The 22,432-nt window shown below is 43.4% G+C and overlaps 9 protein-coding genes across 9 annotated transcripts; 7 read left to right on the forward strand and 2 right to left on the reverse strand.

Moving 5' to 3' along the window:
* Positions 1-551: 551 nt before the first annotated feature.
* O0I10_012824 (uncharacterized protein) lies at positions 552-1,958 on the reverse strand (the record flags this gene model as incomplete). The annotated part of the gene is made up of 5 exons (XM_058492711.1): positions 552-988; positions 1,044-1,135; positions 1,194-1,375; positions 1,431-1,621; positions 1,682-1,958. 5 exons carry the CDS (start codon positions 1,956-1,958, stop codon positions 552-554), a joined length of 1,179 nt encoding a protein of 392 aa, XP_058336515.1.
* Positions 1,959-2,293: 335 nt separating this feature from the next.
* On the reverse strand, positions 2,294-4,135 carry O0I10_012825 (uncharacterized protein; the record flags this gene model as incomplete). Its single annotated transcript, XM_058492712.1, has 7 exons — positions 2,294-2,550; positions 2,607-2,904; positions 2,965-3,262; positions 3,318-3,476; positions 3,542-3,708; positions 3,767-3,886; positions 3,950-4,135. The coding sequence occupies 7 exons, from the start codon at positions 4,133-4,135 to the stop codon at positions 2,294-2,296; spliced, it is 1,485 nt and encodes a 494-aa protein (XP_058336516.1).
* Positions 4,136-4,936: 801 nt separating this feature from the next.
* Positions 4,937-6,800, forward strand: O0I10_012826 (uncharacterized protein; the record flags this gene model as incomplete). The annotated part of the gene is made up of 12 exons (XM_058492713.1): positions 4,937-5,069; positions 5,137-5,224; positions 5,297-5,401; positions 5,456-5,556; positions 5,612-5,761; positions 5,837-5,968; positions 6,021-6,124; positions 6,180-6,187; positions 6,245-6,294; positions 6,357-6,469; positions 6,533-6,616; positions 6,681-6,800. The coding sequence occupies 12 exons, from the start codon at positions 4,937-4,939 to the stop codon at positions 6,798-6,800; spliced, it is 1,188 nt and encodes a 395-aa protein (XP_058336517.1).
* Positions 6,801-7,467: 667 nt separating this feature from the next.
* On the forward strand, positions 7,468-10,489 carry O0I10_012827 (chitin synthase 1; the record flags this gene model as incomplete). The annotated part of the gene is made up of 8 exons (XM_058492714.1): positions 7,468-7,750; positions 7,837-8,057; positions 8,153-8,401; positions 8,464-9,102; positions 9,169-9,208; positions 9,273-9,412; positions 9,470-9,885; positions 9,979-10,489. The coding sequence occupies 8 exons, from the start codon at positions 7,468-7,470 to the stop codon at positions 10,487-10,489; spliced, it is 2,499 nt and encodes an 832-aa protein (XP_058336518.1).
* A 1,352-nt stretch (positions 10,490-11,841) lies between these two features.
* On the forward strand, positions 11,842-15,902 carry O0I10_012828 (uncharacterized protein; the record flags this gene model as incomplete). The annotated part of the gene is made up of 6 exons (XM_058492715.1): positions 11,842-12,336; positions 12,465-14,204; positions 14,262-14,397; positions 14,459-14,790; positions 14,848-15,321; positions 15,387-15,902. 6 exons carry the CDS (start codon positions 11,842-11,844, stop codon positions 15,900-15,902), a joined length of 3,693 nt encoding a protein of 1,230 aa, XP_058336519.1.
* Positions 15,903-16,172: 270 nt separating this feature from the next.
* Positions 16,173-18,251, forward strand: O0I10_012829 (uncharacterized protein; the record flags this gene model as incomplete). Its single annotated transcript, XM_058492716.1, has 6 exons — positions 16,173-16,286; positions 16,348-17,211; positions 17,275-17,422; positions 17,483-17,809; positions 17,868-18,167; positions 18,229-18,251. The coding sequence occupies 6 exons, from the start codon at positions 16,173-16,175 to the stop codon at positions 18,249-18,251; spliced, it is 1,776 nt and encodes a 591-aa protein (XP_058336520.1).
* Positions 18,252-18,707: 456 nt separating this feature from the next.
* Positions 18,708-20,070, forward strand: O0I10_012830 (uncharacterized protein; the record flags this gene model as incomplete). The annotated part of the gene is made up of 6 exons (XM_058492717.1): positions 18,708-19,061; positions 19,118-19,283; positions 19,343-19,426; positions 19,489-19,543; positions 19,604-19,722; positions 19,784-20,070. The coding sequence occupies 6 exons, from the start codon at positions 18,708-18,710 to the stop codon at positions 20,068-20,070; spliced, it is 1,065 nt and encodes a 354-aa protein (XP_058336521.1).
* A 210-nt stretch (positions 20,071-20,280) lies between these two features.
* Positions 20,281-20,972, forward strand: O0I10_012831 (uncharacterized protein; the record flags this gene model as incomplete). The annotated part of the gene is made up of 5 exons (XM_058492718.1): positions 20,281-20,356; positions 20,431-20,533; positions 20,602-20,679; positions 20,739-20,834; positions 20,894-20,972. The coding sequence occupies 5 exons, from the start codon at positions 20,281-20,283 to the stop codon at positions 20,970-20,972; spliced, it is 432 nt and encodes a 143-aa protein (XP_058336522.1).
* A 1,154-nt stretch (positions 20,973-22,126) lies between these two features.
* On the forward strand, positions 22,127-22,345 carry O0I10_012832 (uncharacterized protein; the record flags this gene model as incomplete). Its single annotated transcript, XM_058492719.1, has 2 exons — positions 22,127-22,149; positions 22,207-22,345. 2 exons carry the CDS (start codon positions 22,127-22,129, stop codon positions 22,343-22,345), a joined length of 162 nt encoding a protein of 53 aa, XP_058336523.1.
* Positions 22,346-22,432: the final 87 nt, after the last annotated feature.

Consider the following 22,432-nt stretch of genomic DNA (forward strand, 5'->3'; position numbering starts at 1 on the left):
ATATTACTATTTGCATCATAACAGTGTGTCGAATCAGAGAGGATGAGTGCGTGTTGAATTCAACGATACTATTTTGCGACTAAGCATGGCTTTGATGATCAAGCATCCCTTACGTATAGGGTTCAAGAAGCCTTCATTTATTGTCATTGAATTCATGATGATGTTATACCGAGATAAAGTCAATATCAGAATGTTCAGTGTCGTGTCTTTCGCCTTCGTTAGCATCCTAGTTTCCATGTACTGTCAAATTTTCTCATGGGCTACTGGACAACGGGCGAATCATACAAGAAACACTATGCATGTTTTATTGCGTTTCAATACTATGTAACACAACAATTATGCCACCTCCTCCAGTAGAGTGATACAAACTTTGATAGTGACAACTAAACCCATTTTCACTTTTAAACATTGATGCTGGTTTGTACTTTTGGAGTAATCAATCAATATCTAGGATGTCAACATCAAAACACGAGTTTATTTTCAAATGGATATAGCATATAAGGCGGGTATCATCCTTTGATCATTGCTGTGAAGGAGGGTGTCGTTGCTTACTACTTCTCTTGTTGATATCGATCTATCACATTGTACCACATGATCATGCCTTCGATGGCCGATTCCCCGTATAGATAACCAAACTGCCATGATCCTGGTTCATCGACCTTGATTTGTAATGTGCGAAATGATGCTGGCATCAAGCGTACTTGTCTGACAGGTTGATCGTACAATGTTACTTCGCCTTGTTGCCACGTGATGGTATGCAAATCCTTGACGGAGCCCCAGCCTAATACATGCCACTGATAAATGGTATCGGTTTGTAACACCAAATCATTGGGACGACTTGTAATCAATCCATTGACAGATTGCTTGATATTGGCGCGTCGGAACAAGGTATGTGCGGATCGATTGGATTTCACGGCGCCAAAGTCAATCTGTGGAGCAAGCTCGGCCAAGGTTTGTGGTAGATAAGGTGAAACGTTTTCATTGAATCCTATGTAGACGTGCATGAGTAAATGGTGCTCTATCACTCCTCCCATAATCCTTACCAAGAATAGCCGTGATGATCTCCCTGCTAATGTGTTCCTGATCCATCATACCAGGTTTATATATCACAATGGGTCCAAAAAGACCAGCATATCTAATACAATTGTACATTGGCTACCTAATCACTGCTGTTACCATGAGAGTGTACATACATGTCATTTTCAGAAACATGGGAGTGATATCCCCACACAATGGAGTCGCCATCATTGGGACCAGGACCAGCTCGTGGATAAACTTGCCAAGTATAGGTGTAGTTGCCACCTGGTGCTACTGATGAGAATTCTGTTGCATCCTTGTATACAGCGCCTTCCATTTCAAACTCGTAAAAGACACCCTATGTACATAAAGAGTGAGCATGTTGATCACATAATGCAAAGTTGGATACTTACATGAGGATGGATAGAAAACTTGTGAGATGCTTTGTTGTAAAAGTGCACCTTTATGGTATCGCCGACTTCAGCACGAAGCACAGGGCCTAAAAGACCTTGCCATTGGGGACGAGGTGTTGCTGTCGAATAGGTTGCATCCGTGTATTCTCGATAGATCGCCTTATAATATCGACTGCCAATACTGGTGGATCCTTAGATCACCCTCCTAGTGTGAGTAATGATGATACGGTTATTCATGCTACTCTTCTTACCACTGGCTATCCAGAAATGCACAGCTTGATTCTCGGCAACATTGCCAGCATGTTGAGCATAGTCCCAGATCACGTCTTCGGCTGCAATGTAGTATTCTCGTACTGTCCCATTCAAAGGTCGTTCCAGCTCATTGTGTAAGGTTTCAAAGTCACCAGTGTAGTTTACAGGATGAGTAACATACGGCTCCGGAGGATCGTAGTCGAGATTGGGGTCCGATTGAGCAAAGGCAAGCTGAAGAAATAGGAGCAAAAAGATACAAACAACTGAATGATACATTGACAGGAAAGGGATGCAAGATCCTGCATTTGACTTCTATTCTTATCGTATGATTCAATAGCCGAAATCATCCCACTCTGCCCACAGCCATTGATCGATCATGTGCCATCATGTCCACAACAATGGATCTACTTTGGTGCATTCTTTCTTTTGGAGGACCTTTATGAAAAACAATGGTGCCACTGGTGGAGCTTCTTTCCTTCGTCTTTTTTTGGGAATTGCCTAGCGTAGATTATTGGGATGTGGGTCTAAATTAGATATCCAAGCGACATTTTGTATCATAAACTATTTATTATGCGATCAATGCAGTGTTGTGATATTAATAGGAAGCAATGTCAAAGGCGATAAACAAAGTTTAGATCCTCTTTGTCTGTGAGATCATAATCAATTCGATTCTCGGGTGGTGGTGGTATCTTGCCTTCTTCTTTGAGCTTCTCTCTACGCTTGTTCTCTCGTCCCATTGACCATCGCAGATAAGCAAAAAGCAGGATACAAATCAAGTCGGCCACAGCATAGCCGGTAAGACCACCAATGTATCTTGGTGCTTCTTTTTCGACCATCATAAGGGGCCCAATAAAGTTACCCAGACAATCTAACAAAGAGCGCTTGTCAATGTCTGGCATCCAACTTTCTCGGTCATTTACTTACATGCCAGGAGATTACACGACGTGTAGAAAATCTTCTTTGTATACCCGCTAACATTTGATGAAATGGACGTTTGGAGCATGGTATAGGGGGGACTGGAGGTGCCAAGGTAAATGCCAGCGAGTTGCCCTGGACTAGGTGGAATAGCAGCTAGTAGAATGGCACCAATCATGACAATAGACGTGCTCAACATGCCAACATAGCAAATGTCATTGTATCGCTTGCTGAGAAACATGACATTTGCAAGGAGAATGATAGTGGCAAAAGCATGTGGTATTGAAAGCAATACGGTATTCAATGCCTATAATGCAAATAAATGTTTAGATCACCATTGTTGGTATTGCCAATGATGCGTACTTACGCTGAAGCCCATGGATGTTGTGATTTGGCTGCTAAAGAGTGTGAGTGCTCCATTTTGCAGGTTTAGGAGTAGTGACAAGAAAAAGTAGCAATATAGACGTGGTTCACGCAGCGCCTCGTATACATGTGCCATTTTGATCTTTTTGTTTTGGACCACAGCGTTATCCAATGTACGCTCCTCTACGATCTTTTCTTCTTCAGCTGTGAGTCGAAACCAGCGTGATTTCGGCCGATCAGGCAGGAAAAAGAAGAATAGGAAACCCAGCGAAAATGTGAAAGCACCCCAAATAATGTTACACCTACAAGAACCATTATCAGCCCCATGATTCAATGCGCATTATCTCAAGCCCTTACCATCGCCATGCTCGAAGACCACGCTCACCATCCATGTTGGCAATGCCGTAAGAAATCAAACCACCAAAGATACCTGTAGCGGCATTACACTGGAATACCGTACCATACCACAAGACCTGCTCAGAACGCCGATACAATGTACTGATGAGCAGAAAAATGCTATGTGATATACGCTGCGTATAAGTTTTTCTTTTCCCGATACAACATGCAGCCATTTCACGTACGCTGGGTATGTGGTGCCCTCCCAAAAACCAAGCAGAAAGCGTAAGCCAGCCAATTGAGAAAAGTTGTGAGCCAAAGCCGTGAGAGCAAGACATGCACCCCAAATCACAAGGATAGTGCCAAGGTACTTTGATATTTGCACACGCTGAATAAAGTATTGGTTCGGGATCTATCGCGATTATAGTGTTAGCTATGCTTGAAGAAGTAGGCAAGTAGAAATCGATTACCTGGATCACCAAAAAGCCAACATAAAACATCGAGCCGAGCCATGCAAACTGGTCATGTGAAATCCCCGTCTCGTAGATACCCATAATCCCACTAAAGTTGAGCACGCTTTTATCCATGTACTATGATGATCAAAATGTTAACATTGATATCATGATCCTGATGACATGCAAAGGATTGATTACCTGTGTAAAGATAATGAGGCAAACCATTGGCACGAATGTCATGTTGATCTTGCGAACGACTCTTTTTTCGGCATCCGATGGTGCAGATCGACCTTGCTCGGCCGATGATATATCATCGCTTGCAGAGGATTGGATATGCTCATGAAAATCAACCGTTGTTTCTTTTTTCTCTTCGACCTCGGACATGTGCTTATCGTTGTTGGGTAGGGGGTGATTGCCGCACTATGGGAAAGAGTCAAACAATGAGCATTTATATGCATTGCCGGATATCGTTGATCTGTGGACCTATGTAATACAATGGAATACAAGCATGCGCTTCGTTTGTGATCCAAGCTTGGGAAATCGCCTAGATGTACTTACCAATTTTTTTTCTCATTCGTGGGGGTAACTCTCTTATCCGGGAACTTTACTTTTTCCATATTTGGTATTTTCCTGCTGTGGGATTTTTGACTACATGCACAATCTCTTTGACACTATCGAGATGATGTAATCACATTTCTAGAACAGTGGCGCTCATAGGGGCGTGTTCTACCAGTAGGAAACTATCGACATCATCATTTCATGTTCAAACGAATCAAACGGCTGACAATACAATCAATCTTGGATGTTCAACAATACAACCATTTTAGACTTGAAGCGGTTTATCTGTTATCTCTTAATTCAAAGAAACGATAAGCTTTCCCAAGACCACCTATCTCCACCGTGTCTAATTTTTTTACGTGTTGCCTTATTGGCACTCAACAAGGGGATACAACGTTACCCACACTTATCGTGGGTAAGAACAATCCAAAGCGACGCGTCCACGCGAAGTATCACATGATGTATTTTACAGTTTGAGCATTTCCCGATATCGTATTTAGGAGAGAGGATGGTAGATAAAGCCTTCAAGAGTCACATGATGTGGGAGATCAGATGGCGGCAATAGACAATCTCTTCTTGTCTCTTCCTACAAGGTCCGCCAGCCCTTTCGTTTATTCCACTACAGCCATGCTACGATCTATACGACCATGTTGTTTCCAACATACAATACGACGATTCTACAGTGCAATTCACGCTAAGACGACACTCGAGTTGCCAGACAAGGTTCCATTCCAGTTGACAAGGGAGCAATGGGCGCTCGGTAGCTGTTTATTTTATGCGCATAACCAATGAACCAGCGTGTTGATTTCCTCCTTACGAACACACAGACGACAGCAGACAAATGCAGTCCATGTTCGACTTGATCAAAACCCGAGAGACAAGCAGCATTCTGCAAGTACCTGGAAGTACTTATGGGTAAGAAAAAGATGCGTGTTACATATGGGGTGGGCGTGTATATCATGCATACTGATAGCTCTTGTTTGATAGTGGCAAGTTTACATTGGATTGGACAGAGCAAAAGCCGAGGAACGTTTTGATCATCAAGAAGCTCAACGATGTGAAAACTGAAAAGGCATTATTGGACGTGGCAAAGTAAGTTGATGACAGCAATAAGAGACAGGCTTGGTAACACAATGATCCCATTAGCTGGCTCCATGAAGAACATCCAGAGTTTAATCTCATTGTCGAACCTGGGGTTGCAGAGCACTTCAAAGAACAATTACCATTCGTTCATGTTGTACCTCCAGGTATGGTTTATTGCTGAAATGAATGTATATGAAATGATACTCATTCTTATGATAGATCACAAAAATGAGTATACGCGTACGGTCGATTTTGCTATTACGCTTGGTGGCGATGGGACGCTCTTGCATTTGGCTTCATTATTTCCAAAGGCAGCACCTCCGGTTGTGAGCTTCTCGCTTGGCACTCTTGGATTTCTCATGTCATTTCGTAAGTGTGTGTGATACAGATCCGGTGTCGTGCTACACAATGAAACATGGCTCATTATGTATATGCATGGGATAGGACTCAAGCACTTTCGACGCGTGTTGAATGATATGACTGCGGGGAAAATGTCATTGATGCTTCGAATGCGACTCTTTTGTTCTCTTCATCAGCCTGATGGTCGACGTATATCTGTGGAGGGAAAAGAAGTGGGCAAGTATCCAATCATCATGTAATGGATGGCATCAGCTAACATGGATAATAGGAGATCGGCAAGTAATGAATGAAGTAACTCTTCACCGTGGGCGATTCCCTCACTTGACATCTCTGGGTTGCTTTGTGGATGGTGAATACTTGACAGAATGTGTGGTAAGCAATCAATCTTTGGAAGGTTAGGCAAAAGGCTTACTCAAACATTTGCTAGGCTGATGGGTAAGGGCAAAACATAGGGAATACAAGTATAAACGTTGCTGATCAAGATGGTCTTAGCCTCATTGTATCAACACCCACTGGATCAACGGCATATTCATTATCAGCCGGTATGGTAGTATCCTCATCAACCTTTTTCCCAGGCTTATTCATTCATATGCTATTACCATAGGAGGACCCATTGTACATCCAAGTGTGCAAAGCCTTGTTATGACCCCGATTTGCCCTCGTTCTCTTTCATTTCGTACTGTGCTATTACCACCAAGCGCCAACATTCGTTTAGAGGTATGTTATTAAAAGAGAGGATAGTAGTCGAGTTGATCTAATGGAGTTGAATGATGCGTGTAGGTTGGTGATGCAAGTCGGAGTCAAGTGGAAGTATCAATGGATGGACAAGAAGTATTTTTACTCGACAAGGGTGAATATCTCCAGGTAAAGTGATTGGTATCAAGGAGTACAACAAGGCGCAGTAATTAATGGAGTGATGTATGTGTAGGTGCGAATGTCGAAATATCCTATCCCATGTGTTACGCGTGTCAGTGAGGGTACTGATTGGGCCAAGGATATAAATGAACTGCTCAAGTGGAATCAAAACTTTGGACGCAACCTTGTATAAAGCGGCAGCAATGAATTGCACAAATGATGATTATCGAATTTACGCGCAGCCAAGGGCTCAGGAGTCCAGCCATTACGCCCGGACATTGTACATTTTTCTTGCTCACAGCTTTGATCTGGTTGATCTACCTGCTTATGATGTTATGCTTACGACTCTCCTTGACATTGTTTCGTTATACCCAGCGGAGGGACCAGTGAAAGGATTCATTGATGGAATTGATCAGATGTGCCAGTGTTATCAAGCCTATGCCTAGAAGAAGGAGGGATTGCCGTATTGGGGATGATCATTTTATTGTCAAATGAGACTGTGGTTGGGTACGTTTTTAAAGTTTGTGTGCAAAGGACAACGAAAATACATGGATTTGGCTAACCCCAAATAAGGAGGTTCAAATTTGCCAGGCAATTATTTTTGGCCCTTTTGTGTTCCTGGTTACTGTTACACATCAGTTATCACCTTAAATTCCTCTTCACATCTTATTACCTTTGCTTTCCTTTCCTCTTTTCTTTGTCGATTTCAAGCCCATCGTTTTGGCCCCTTCCTTTCTTTTGTATTTCTCTAAAACATATCCCCCATCGTGGTGTCTCTGGAATACCTCCTCAAGTAAGGTTATCAGCCTATTCCCCTTCACAGTCCTTTCGACACATATACATACAACACCACCACCACCATGTATCGCAGCCCACCGCCGACGCATCACAAATCCGAGTTCGATCAATACCCGATGCATGAAACGAACTTTTCTCCTCGTCCTGGTGACAGAGGATCGCCCTTTGCAGATCCATACATGGACCCGCCAATGCAACGCAACAACTTTGACCATCAACCATTACTTCAGCAACCAGCATCACCCTATGTAGGTGGATCACCACGCCCTGTACAATTCATGCCGGGATCCCCAAATCCACGTTACGGTGAAGCTCCCCGACGTCAACCTCGCCGATACAAAACGAGTAAGTTACCACTTTTAATCATGGCTTGTTGTTGTTATTAGCACCTGAGCTATGTTGCTAATTATGCTATTGCCTTTTTATTACAGCTCGCAAAGTCAAGCTTACCCGTGGTAATTTGGTTCTTGATTGTCCTGTGCCTACAAGATATCTGCAAGCTGTACCAATCAAGGAAGGCAAGGAGTTTACGCATATGCGCTATACAGCTGCCACCTGTGACCCAAAAGATTTCGCATCCCAAGGATACACACTTCGTCAACAGCTATTGGAACGAGACACAGAGCTCTTCATTGTGTTGACCATGTACAACGTAAGTTATATTGGGATCGGGAGAAAAGGATTTGCAAGAATATGAAGGACGAAGGCTAATTTTATGATTTGATCTTCATGTTGTAACACAAATAGGAAGATGAGGTTCTCTTTGCTCGTACAATGCATGGTGTTATGAAGAACATTGCTCACTTGTGTGGTCGTGATCGATCAAGAACATGGGGTCATAAAGGATGGCAGAGGATCGTTGTGTGTGTTGTATCCGATGGTCGTAACAAGATCAATCAGCGTACTCTCTCTTTGCTCGCTACATTGGGTGTATATCAAGATGGTGTTGCCAAGAATATGGTGGGCGATAAAGAAGTAACTGCCCATATTTATGAGGTAAGAGTCAAATAGAGAGCGAAAGAAGAAAAGACTAACGCGAGATGGCATCATCAATGTAGTACACAACACAACTTTCCGTTGATCCCGATATGAAATTCAAGGGTGCTGACAAGGGCATTACTCCATGCCAGATGCTTTTTTGTCTCAAGGAAAAGAACGCTAAAAAGATCAATTCGCATCGTTGGTTCTTGCAAGGCTTTGGCCCATTGATTCGCCCCAATGTGTGTGTCCTGATTGATGTTGGCACTCGCCCTGGTGGTACATCTATCTATCATTTATGGAAAGCCTTCGACATCAATTCCAATATCGCTGGCGCCTGTGGCGAAATTCGTGCAATGACTGGCACCGCTGGTGTCGCATTACTCAATCCATTGGTGGCTGCACAAAACTTTGAATACAAGATGTCCAATATCCTTGATAAGCCTCTCGAATCAGTATTCGGTTACATCTCTGTGTTACCAGGTGCATTTTCTGCATATCGTTATACAGCTCTGCAAAATGACGTCAATGGCCATGGTCCTTTGGAAAAGTACTTTTTGGGTGAAACCATGCATGGTGGTGACGCTGATATCTTTACTGCCAACATGTATCTCGCCGAAGATCGTATTCTTTGCTACGAATTGGTCGCCAAAAAGAACGCACATTACGTCTTGCATTATGTCAATAGCAGCTATGGTGAAACTGATGTCCCTGACAAGGTATGGAGAGAAAGATGTGGTCATCAATCACGTGATAGATTGACGCCATTTTGTTTGACTACATAGGTGGATGAGTTGATCTCCCAAAGAAGACGTTGGCTGAACGGTAAGGAGATAGAGACTTTATAAAAGGAGAAAGCGATGCTCATGATGATACGCCTGTGCTTTAGGTTCATTCTTTGCTGGTGTATATGCTCTTTGGCATTGGCGTAAAGTGTGGTCGTCCGATCACTCCTTCATCCGCAAGCTGGTTTTTATGGTGGAGAACTTGTATAATACCTACAATTTGATTTTCTCATGGTTTGCCATTGTAAGTGATATTCTCTAATGCTGATGACACGATTGAAACTCACAAATCATTTTGTAGGGCAACTTTTATCTTACTTTTTATATTCTGACCAAGGCCCTTGGAGCCGATACACTTGATCCCCAGCCATTTTCTCCCGACATTGCCAACATTCTACATACGGTGCTCAACTACATTTACGGCCTCTTGATGATTGTGCAATTTGTGATTGCTTTGGGTAACCGGCCACAAGGATCTAAATGGCTTTACACGGGCAGCATGGTATTCTTTGCTTTATTGATGGGCTACATGTTATTTGCCACTGTTTGGATTACTATTGTCGGCATTACTTCAGCGATCGAAGATTCGGATGGATCATTTACGTCAATGATGGGTGGAGAATTGTTCCGCAACATTGTGGTGTCCGTGTGTGCAACCTATGTCATGTATTTTGTGGCCAGTTTCTTATTTTTGGATCCTTGGCACATGTTCACGAGGTAAATGGTTACATTTTATCATACATGGGACGATGATGATGATCGTTTCTTTGTGTATCATTGGATGGTACTCATACCTATACGTTTCTATAGCTTTATTCAGTACATCTTTTTGTCACCATCCTACACCAACATCCTCAATGTGTATGCATTTTGCAATATCCACGACGTATCATGGGGTACCAAGGGCGACAACAAGGTGAACACCGATCTTGGTGTCGTGCAAGCGAAGAAGGATGAATCGGGTGAGCATACAGCCGAAATTGATTTGCCCACAGAGCAAAAGGACATGAATGAAGCATACGAGGCGGCATGCATTGAATTACAGCGTAAGCCCGAAGTCGAGGTGCAGCATCGCGACGCACAGACAAAGCAAGAAGATTACTATCGCTCTTTCCGTACACGTCTCATTCTCTTTTGGATCATTTCAAACTTGATCCTCGTGATCTGCGTTACCAGTGCAACCGTGTTTGGCTGGTGGGGTGACTTTGACAGACGTAGCACTGTTTACCTTGGCTTCATTCTATGGTCCGTTGCCGGTTTATCAGTCATTCGATTTTGTGGTGCCACCCTCTATCTCATTCTTAGGATCTTTACTGGTTAAAGTCAACTTTGTTTTCCCTTTTTTCTCTCTTTTTGTGTATTCATCATTTCATCATCATCACATCAAGACCCTATTATACATATATATATAACTATACATTAAGCTTTGAAACAATGGTTGCACAAGCATCGACGAAGATTTGACGCGTGGATTAGTGGGAATCAAGATCGCGTGTGCATATGGGATTAAAGGAGAGCATCAGAATGAGAAACAATACACGAGATGGAAGATCGATGGACAAAGGTTGTTCAACCAGGAAGCCATGTGCATTATGTGTAAACGTGGCATCAAACATGTCTTTCGCTGTATGTGGCACGTTACACACGTATTGTGTTAGTGCGCTATTCTGACCACACAGACTCTGCAGCTCGAAATGAAAACGTAACATGTTATCGTCGGCAGATTCGCATCCCCAATTGATCCACGTGTGCAAGCACCTTGTGCAGGATAACATCAAGCATTAATGTGTAATGGGTGAGCTTGTGCTTGTGACACGAACAAATCTTGTGTAAGGATGTTTGCATGCTATCCATGGAAATGACATCCATTCAAGGGGTATGCGAAAAAGAGAGTGTGCGTGTCTTATCTCGGCAACACGAAACAATCATGCTCATCTTGCAGATCAAAAACAAAGGAGAACAAAGAGAGGAGACAAAGAGGCGATTTGTTGCCCAACCACACGATGATTTGCTCATCGCATCTATCCAATACCACCGCTCTCATCATACCACATATGCAGATCCACCTTATACGATACACAACAATAACAACCACCAGTATGGGAGGACCCTATTGCTGACAGTAGTACCACTAGGATGAAAAAATAAACCATTAACAAACCACTGATTCCCCTTTTTCTCAAATGGGGAGGTTTGGGGGTCGAAGGGAGCAACGACAAATCTGTTGGACACCGCACCTTTTTTTAATCTTGCTTCACCTTCTCTTTCTCTCTTTTCCTCTTTTTTCTTTGCTCAACGTCTCCTCAACCCCCAATCTTTTATATCTTCTTTTACTCTGTACATAGTTTCTTTGTGGAGATCCCTCATTAATTATCACCACCACCACTACCACCACATAGCCCAACGGTGTACATGCGTTCATCCTGTTACTGCTGCTGCTGCTGCTGAATCTATATTCAACCATCACTACACGAAAAAGAAACAAGCACGCGGTATATACTCCATATCCCCCATCTCTCTTTCTCCTTTTTTCCATCTCACTCATTCACACTCTCACCACACACAGAAAAGGCCCCGCCATAGCCACTCGATTATCTCACATATCAGCATCAGCGACAACATCATCATTCATTTATACATACAACACACACCCACACACATACCATACCAATAATGTCAACAGACGCATTGATGGCAACCACCACCACTCAACAACACAATACGAAGCCTGTTTCGCTTTCACCACCAGCGTCGTTGCCAAGTTCACCACGTAGCGTTATCGAAGGTCCACCATCTGCATCCACTTCCCATTTTGTACAAGCTCTACACGATTATCAACCATCTTGTGCACCAACTGATGAAAGCGTGTCATGCCTATTTTTCCGTAAAGGAGCTATTATCGAGGTGTTTAATCGCGATAGTTCAGGGTGGTGGGATGGCGTCTCGAATGGAGTGCGTGGATGGTTTCCAAGCAACTACGTGGGACGAATCGGAGAAGCAAGCATGGATTATTGCTCCGGGGAAGCTACCATCAATGATGATGATAACGGTGTTATGGTAGAAAGAGAGAACAATGAGAACACAGCCTCATCTCTGGGAATCGATGGTGGTGATGAATCTTTATCAGCTGCTTCTTCCTCGACATCATCGCTATCTTTATCAAGCAAGGTAAGAAATTATAGTTCTATTGCATCCCTCCACAACAAGCTTTTCAAAATGAATCCTTGCCAAAAACAGTGGTCTCACACAATTTGAATGCATACCCCGCAATACTCACCCATATCAAACAACAATAGATCCAAAACCAGCAACGGCGATCATCATTGTCATCATCTTCTTCAACAACACAACCTCCCACCAACACCTCTACCACCACCACCACCAAACCCACTGCTTCCAAGAAGCCATCGAGTCGTGTAGAGCTTGCACGTGCATTATTGAGCGAGGATCGTCACAAAGAAAAGCAACAAGGACAAGAACAGCATCAGGATGCTACAACAACGACCACAAGCAAAAGCGATTGGGGTGCACTACGAGATGAAATGGAACGACGTATTGCCGAATTGATAGATGCTTGTCAACAAAAGCCACCAGGCAATGTACAAATGGCGACCTTTCACGTGGTATCATCGATTCGAGCCATGTTAACAGCTGCTTGTGCAGTGAGCAATGATGCACCATTACTTAAATCATATCCAGAATTGGGTCGACAACGTAAAATGATTCTCAGCACATTGAGCCGGTTGGTGCTCAAAGGAAAGGAACTGCAGGCGGCTCCTGAGCTCTCATCACTTGCACAGCAACTTCTCAAGGAAATGGATGCATTTGAGCAGCAGCTAAAAAAGACACCTGATTCACCCATCCATTCGATATCCAACAACAATAATAGCGATAGCGATGCTAGCAGCAATAGCAGTGGTCGATTATCAAGCATGTCATTGATTGCACGTGCGGTGCCACTGGATGATGCACGCCATATTCTACAAACATTGCAAGACCACCAGACAACGATTATGCGGTTGATGGGTGATTTAAGGTCGACCATTGATCGATTTGTGAAACATGAAGAACGTGCCACTGATATGCTCGAGACGACACGCAAGGCTGTGGAAGCCGTACGCACATTTTTGGCTGTGATTGAGCATGTATGTTCCAACGTGGGCGATGTTGACTATGGCCATCATTCGGTGATCCCACAAGACCCACAATTAGTTGCATTGGTGCTTGCCAAAGAATCCGTCTATAGTGCCATCACCAGCTTGGTTACATGCGTTCGTGCACTTGCTGCCGGCAAGCCAACGCATGATGATATGCGTGATTTGTACAAGAGCTGCGACATTGTTACCAACACCGTGAACGATAGCGCTGATCGCGTGCGATCGTGCTTTATGGAAAATAGCAATGTACTTGGTGCCAACCAACAAGACGTGGATGTGGGTGCCATGCGTGAAAAATTGGAAAGCTCACTCGAATCACGGCGAAATCAAACACTCAGCATTCTTGGTCGCAAGGCAACCAGTCTTAATGTGCTGCAAGATCAATACGCCCAACAACAACAAAACATTGTCGACTCGCTTGAAGTGGCAGAGAACAATCATCGAAATAGCACCAACACCACTACCAGTAGCATTCGATCAAGCATTAGCAGCGTTAATACCACAAGTACTGCTGAAGGAGGAGGTCAACAACAAATGGTGCGAAGAGCACGTGCATTATCTCGAGCAAGCCGTTCCACATTACGATTAGCTACTATCACAAGTGAAGATCAAAATGCACCACCACCTGTGCCACCCAAGAACGAGATCAAGCCTACAAGTAGTAAATCAACTCCCATGGCACCAGGTCGTTCTCATCGTCCACGTGGTTTAAGTTTATCATCTCTACGCATGTCAGCATCGGTTACCAAGCAACGAAGTGACTCGTTGTCATCATCCACTGAAACCTTAGCTGAGCCATCACCTCAAATTCGAAGAACATCATCATGGATGACTATCAATGGTGTTGGTGAAAGGCGTGACAGCTTACCGGCATTCAAGGTAAAAGAAAATACGGATAGGTTAAGGTCCAATGGTATTAACAACACTTTTGTTTAGGCGGAGCATGAGCCATGGTTTTTGCGACAACGTGAGTTTTCCGAAGATGAGATCATGTACAACAACGAGGGACAAGTAACGGGTGCCACGGTGGAAGCATTGGTTGACAAATTGACACAACATGAAAAGTCACCAGGTAGCACATAAATCATGAATATCTTGTTATTGTTTTGCTAACGTGTAACACATTCACATAGAGCTTTTGTTTATGCGTGCTTTCTTTTACAACTTTCGGCAATTCACTGATCCAATCACGTTCTTGGATTTGCTTATCAAGCGCTTCCATTTGCAGCCTCCTAGTGGTGATGGTGCTCCTTTAACACCTGACGACATGGCTTTGTGGACAAATCGTGTATTGCTACCTGTACGCTTGCGTGTATACAATGTCATCAAGACATGGCTCGAATCATTCTTTTATTATGAAACCGATGGGCCTACAGAAAAGACGCTTGTCAACTTCATCACTGGTCCAATGATGCAAGCTATGACAAGTCCTGCAAAACGCATGATGGATCTTGTGCGCAAACGAGTAAGCAAAATCAAAAGGAGATGATTGAACAATGGGAATACTAAATTTGGTCCATAGTACACATCTCGATTGTCATCGGGCCGTAAATTATCATTTAGCAGTGAACCTCGCTCATTACGCAAGCAGCCATCAGGATCCCACATTTCACTATCATCAGGCACATTGCTCTTTTCCACGCTCTTTGAAGATGGATCAAATGGTCCACCTAACATCACCCGATCATTGCGTAATAATTTGCGGAAGGCCATGAGTCAAGGTGTCTTGTCGAGCATACACATTAGCGAATTTGATCCACTCGAATTGGCGAGGCAGCTGACATTGATGGAAAGTGCGTTATTCTGCCAGATCGAGCCTAACGAGATGATTGGTCAAGAATTCAAAAAGAAAGTGGGATGCAGCACAGCTGTTCACGTCAAAGCCATGATTCAACGCAGCACACAAATTACGAGTTGGGTATCTGATACCATCTTGCGAGAATCGGATATCAAGAAACGTGGTCAAATGATCAAATTATGGATCAAAGTTGGCGATGTAAGTTATACACAACTTGTTGAATGTTTATCATGATAGCTAAGATAATCCATTTCTTTCTTTAGCATTGTCTTCAATTACGGAACTATAATACGTTGATGGCTATTCGATCAGCTCTTGTGTCAACAAGTATCGCACGGCTGAAGCGTACATGGGAATTTGTGTCCGCCAAATACAAGGCCATGTATGATCCAATTTATCGAGCCACTGATTCGCAACGCAATTTTGCCGAGTATCGACGTCAATTGCGTGAAGCCGTTGCACCGTGCCTACCGTTTCTTGGCGTGTATCTTACTGATATGACATTTATTGATGATGGCAATTCCAATTACCGAACATCACCAGGAGGATGTCAGCTGATTAACTTTGACAAGTACATCAAAACCACTCGTATCCTAAACGAGATCGATCAATTCCAAATCCCATACAAGTTTACTGAGGTTGAGGAGATTCAACGATACCTCGTTCATTGCCTGGAGACTGTAGAGAAGGATGACCAGGTGTTTTATACCCGCAGTCTGCAACTCGAACCTCGTGAAGAGGATTTTGACATCAAGAGCTTTATTTCTAATCTTGCTTAACAACAAAACAACGTGTACAATGTATAAAAAGTGATCCAGTTTTCGTATATTTCTTGATGATGATACATGATATGAATGAGGGATACACCCAATGAAGGTTTATTGATTAAAGTCCAATAAAGAGAGTACATCATTGTTTAGATACCATCATAGGCAATGTCAATAGGGCGTGTGTGTGTGTGCTTGCGACCCTCTTACTCCGCACAAACTTCAAGCGATGCACGCATTTTTGGAGCACAACGCTTTCTTTTTCTCTCTCACACTTTCACCATGGATCTGGTCAACAATTACGGTTCGAGCGACGAAGAGGATCACCAAGAGACGGTTGGCACGATGACCAAGAGCTCCATCCAGATAAATGCCACCCCAGACGCAGGCTTTGATGTAAGCATCGACGACGACACGATCTTCACTGGATCGCTTTCCTTTAATACGAGTCTTTTAGAACAATTCGGTTGGCATCTACACTGCACCAACAGCAACAGAGCTTACAGTCAATGTACCATACGATGATATGATGCGCCCCGTGTATGGTCCCGAGAATCCTCATCGCGATCCTAGACTTGCAACGCAAAACATCTTGACGGGCCATGTTGAGCAGCAGGCTATATCTGAATCAGACTTTCGAACACAAATGCGTACCTTTGAGACGTATGGTTTTGCACGTGATCCATCCCTTGGCAGCAACAATCTTGCAGGACAAACAGGACAAGGCGTGATGGGAACTGGTTATGTGGGCAATCTTGCAGCAGCAGCAGAATTGGGCGGTGTCAGCATCTATGACAGCATCCCCAAAGCCATGCGACCCAATCAAGGAGCAAAAAAGAAACGTATGGCAAAGGGTGATTTATCAGTGGTGGATGGCGAGAATGCATACAAAGGACCATGGGCTGGATACAATGACGACAAGACTTTGCCTGTTCAAGCTGAATCAGAGGAACAAGAGACAGCAAAGGAGGAACAAGTGGAAACGGGCAAGGAGGAAGCAGCAGCAGCAACAACAACAACAACAGAAGGTGGTGAGATGGCATTGACGGCAGCTGACAAGCGCAAAAAGATGATGGAGCCTGGCAACGAGAAGAGCATCTTTCATGGTGAATCCGAATTTGATTATCTTGGTCGGACATACATGGCTGTTCCTCAAGACACTGATGTCAACCTACTTGGTGAAGCTGGCACACAGGAATGCTTTATACCCAAACGGTGCATTCATACATGGGCTGGTCATGCCAAAGGTGTCTCGGCCATTCGCTTCTTGCCTAAGTCAGCTCATCTCTTGCTTAGTGCTGGTATGGATAATAAGATCAAGGTATTGTATATATACAAGGATTTATATATCATGATGATCGGGAAGCTAATACGTGGTATCTAGATTTGGGATGTATATCACAACAGAGATTTACTACGCACCATGATTGGACACGGCAAAGCTGTACGTGACATTGCATTCAGCAACGATGGTCGAAGATTTCTCAGTGCAAGTTATGATCGATACGTTAAACTATGGGATACAGAGACTGGTAAGCAAAAGAGATTGCATGGAGCTGAAATGAATACTTACAAGCATGATTTGATTATAGGTCAATGCATTCGATCATTTAGCACAGGCAAGGTGCCTTACTGTGTGACGTTCAATCCGGATGAGGACAAGCAAAACATCTTTTTGGCGGGTTGTTCAGACAAGAAGATTGTACAATTCGATGCCAACACTGGTGAGATTACTCAAGAATACGATCAGCATTTGGGTGCAGTCAACACAATTACCTTTGTCGATGACAATCGGCGATTCATTACTACATCCGATGATAAGACGATGCGTGCCTGGGAATATGATATCCCTGTTGTCATCAAGTACATTGCCGAACCGGATATGCATTCCATGCCTGCTGTAACACTTCATCCTAGCAGTAAGTATACAAATGTGAATATGGAGGAGAAAAAGGTATCTAACGAATGATGTAATAGATAAATGGTTGGCTTGTCAATCACTGGATAACCAAATTGTTGTATATGGTGCTCGTGATCGATTCCGTATGAACCGCAAGAAACGTTTTGCAGGCCATTTGATTGCCGGTTATGCATGCAAACCAGGCTTTTCACCAGACGGCCGTTTCATTAGCAGTGGTGACTCCAATGGCAATGTGTGGACCTGGGATTGGAAGACATGCAGGATATTGAAAAAGTTCAAAGCACACGACAAGGTGGTCATGAATACAGAATGGCATCCTCATGAGACATCAAAGATGGCAACATGCTCTTGGGATGGTAAGCATCAATAATAATGGTTGGGATCGAGTCGATTGTTTACTAATAGGATTTATAACAGGTTTGATCAAGTATTGGGATTAGAAGACACACAATTATATTCTTGGATTAAACATTATTCAAAACGTGAATTGCCGGATGGGATAAAAGGAGTAACTTGAACAATGTTAAAGGGAAAGGGGTCATTTTTTATTTCGGGAAGAGGTGCTAGCTGTTGTGTGAGCATGTGCATGATTTCACCCGGAGCTGACATGTTGATGCAGCTAGATCATCAATATTCCTTTAACGCGTTGCTAGCTAGCAAACATCATAATAGAATGAGAACTTGGTCATTGTATGGATGCATGTGTGTGTATGTGTATGTGTGTGTATGGGTCATTATTTGAAACTGCTCCTTCTCTTGTTGCCACATTATCCATGCCGAATTAGGACGACGTTCCTCGTTCTTTATCACACAAAGTGTATCTGTTCCACAAGAAGCCAGCTTGTTGGCTATCCGTTCTTCTTTCTCTCTCTCCTTGTTTATCACCCTCGTATTTAATGGAGTCCTTTTTATCTACTTTACCACCGTATGTGCATGACTTTTTGAACAAGCATCCTCCAACTGATGTGTTCAATGTGCTTCGGGAACTCGTTTGTTTCGCTGTTCTTTATTCCAATGACCGTGAACGCATTGCAGCCAAGACCAAGGAATTGCTCGACCAAGGTGCAGACGTTGTTTCCAAGGATACCGACACCGGTAGTATGGGTGGTCAAAACACCATGGCAACCAGCAACGACAATGACAGTATCACTACGACAACTACTGCTGCTTCAAAGTCTTCCAATACGGCAGCTACTGGTGGTGACAAGCCCACCGAGAAAAAGCATGATGTAAACAAAGCTGTAGAAAAGGTTAGTTGCTTGGGAATGTGCATCGATGGCAAAACTAATATTGCTATGGAGAGTAGGTAGTATCGCATGAAGTAGATGTGATCAGTCATCAAGAAGCGACTACCAACTCAAATCAAAAAGGCAGCATGCCTTGGACATTTCCGGATTGGTGGGGACATCACGATGGTAGCGATGAAACCCCTAAGCCCAAAGCTCAAAGAAAACCATCATCGGAAGTACTTTGTAAGTGACATTTATGTATGCAGAAAATAGTGGTCTGACAACAGTATGTGACACAAAAGCACAAGAACCAGCATCCATCATTCCCCAGGAACCGGCAAATAACAAGCCATCAAGGCGTGAGACCGTGAGCACTTGGGTGCCATGTAAGAAGGATGATTCATTTATGTTAGGGTGATATGAGTATGGCTAACATGGTGATATATAGGGGATGAGCCAAGCAATGCAAAGGATACGTCCCGACGCATGCAAAGAAGTATGAGGTATGTGTGTGTGGAATTCAAGTTGGATGCAAGCAGCATTGACTAGTATCCTTTGTGTAGTAAACCCATACCTGATTTACGATCTTATCTGGAAAAGTCGACTCCTGCTAGTCCTCCTTTACAACGACGTGCTACTTCGCAACGTGCCAGTGCTGTGCCAGCTGTCAAGTCATCATCGGGTATTTTATTATATCACTATGCAAATGTCAAGATGGAGATTCTTATGCCTTTTACTATTAGGATCCACTACTCCCGTAACACAACAGCAACGTGCATCAAAGACACCTTCTTCAGCACCCATGTCGCGTACATCATCTACGTATCGTCCAAAGCAAACTGCTACAGTACGTGCACGTGCTGAACGTGCCAAGGCGCAGCAACAAGAAATTGAAGAACGCAAACAAAAGGCAGCACAGCTTAATAATGTGAGTTTGCGACTCAAGCAGCAAGCCAAGTCGACTATCGATTGGGATGCGATTAAGAAAGAACGCAGGAGAACCATGCCAGTAATGCCAAGTACAAAATAGTCATATTCGTAGTCATCATTTTTTATGTTACCCATCATTCAAATAGAATATCCATGTGTATATCAATATCAATATCAAGGGGTACTGTGTGGTGAGGGGTAGTGCGTGGGGTTTAAATCGTGATTCGTCAGGTAGTAGGAGGAGGAGCTGAAAGTGGCTTTGAAAAGACGACCTCCCAGAGCTGCACTCGTGCGGCACACCTTGAGTTCAATGACGACCAGACGCAGGCATCTTCGACGAGGAGCTCTTGAACACGAAGATGCAGCGACACTGAGTCTCGGAGAAGGTAAATAAAAGCTCACTACTACTTGATGAACAGCTTGATTCAACGTCAACCGCTTTCGATTACGCCTTGTTCAGAGTTCAACAATGCCCAATGTCTATACATTTCTGAAGTACGCATCTTGCTCGAAGCACAGCAGGATTCCAAAGAGAGTGGAACGGAAAACAGACCAACAACTAGGTATAAAACGATATGAAAATGGGGTATGTCAGCTGTTCAAGAGCTCAACCTGCTTTACACGCCTACAGTATCACTACAAAGACTTTGGATTACGTGCGCACCTTTAGTCGATTCACCAACCGCGACTCTGTGCGTGAAGTGAGACAGTAAGCATATAGGGGATGGGTGTCTACTTGAAGAACGTGTATTAAGCAGTGGATATAAGATTGTTAGGCAAGGATGATTTGGCTCAATTCGAGGTCGCTCAACTCGCCAATCTATGTTGTGAGGATGCTGAGGAAGCCAAGGCGCTCATACCCAGGTATGTATGCCCATGACCCATGATATCAAAAAAGTACTCATATAAGGGTGAATGGATAGTCTTGCACACAAAGTTGACGATGACAAGGTACAAGAGCTCCTAAACGAAATGCTTACTATCAAAAAGTTCCAAGGCTAGATCAAGCGTATGTATATTTCTATATTCTTCCCTTCATATTGCTCGCTCTTGTCAACCCTGATCAATCGTATCCACACACACCAATACACTCCCACAACCCCCACTTTGTCGTCCACACATACAGCATTTCCTTTTATTAAGAAACAATAAACACACGAGATGTCTCATCTCTGAACCTGCATATCGGTTGTCATGGTAAAAAAATTCCAGGAAGATTGATCACAAGCATTCGAGAATACAAGTCATTCATTACACGCGTTTTGTTCCTCCCTACACGTGCCGAAGGTTTTGGGCCACTACGTTATGCATCATTTGATATATAGAAATCACCTTTATTCAGCACACCTCATTGGTAGTAAAGTATTTGGTTGGCACTACAGTGTCCCAGCATTATGTAAAGTTCGGTTGGTGCTGTCACATGGATATTCATGTAAGGTCCAATGACAAAGCGGTGACATTAATAGTATTCGGATGCTCCAACACGCCTTTTAATAGCGCGTCAGATCCAAGTCGAAATCATCCATGTAGCTTGAAGATCAAGACAATGCCCTTAAGGTCATCATGCAGTTGGATGGTAGGCCCCGGATTATGAAAGGAAGTTCATCAATGCATTCATCGAGAGAAACATGATTGGGTCATTTGTAACAATGACTTAGATCCCCCCCCATTATAAGATCCAAACATTACAATGACGACCACGATGATGAGAGCAGAAGGATAACGATCAACATCGAACTTTAATTCATGTAACTGCTATTCATGATACCCATCAATCATGCTCTTTTGAAAAAGAAAGCAGGCAAAAGAGTAGCGTGATAGAACTAAGAGAGATATGGATGGTGATGTATGATGTCGTGTGAATCTGTATGCTGAAACAAAGAGTAAAAAGTGCATAATAGTAAGGCGATATTATAAAAAGTATGGTGAATGCAGGAGATAGCAGTATCGAGAACCCTTTGTAGCCATATACACCACAAACGACACAACCGTATGAGCCCATATCATATTTCGAATTTGAGCGTTCGAGCGAACTAGGTGGTGGTAGTCATGGCTACCGAGAACATCATCTTATCATGCATGGCTAGAAACCACGTTTATTTGCGTTCCCACTCAAACACCGCCATGTTCACACCTTCTTCCAACAACTTTTAAAAATGAACCGTGGACCCGTTGTATTGTAAGTATTACAGCTTGAACGCAATGGTACAATGGACATTGACAAACACTATTCAAGGTCGATCGATGAGGCCGAGTATTTGCTTGATCAGGTGCCTCCACCGGAAGCTGATGAGGAGCCTATGGTGACCAGACTACGCGAAAAGCTTCGAGAACTATTGACTGAGCTACGCAAGGGTGCAGAAGGCAACAACTAGGACGATCATTGAATGGATACAAATATATAATTTTTTTTTATTTGATACGCATCATCAAGTGGTGGTGGTGGTGGTGGTGGTGGTGGT

Source organism: Lichtheimia ornata, assembly GCF_029851405.1.
Source record: "Lichtheimia ornata isolate CBS 291.66 chromosome Unknown scaffold00164, whole genome shotgun sequence".
NCBI classification, from domain to species: domain Eukaryota; kingdom Fungi; phylum Mucoromycota; class Mucoromycetes; order Mucorales; family Lichtheimiaceae; genus Lichtheimia; species Lichtheimia ornata.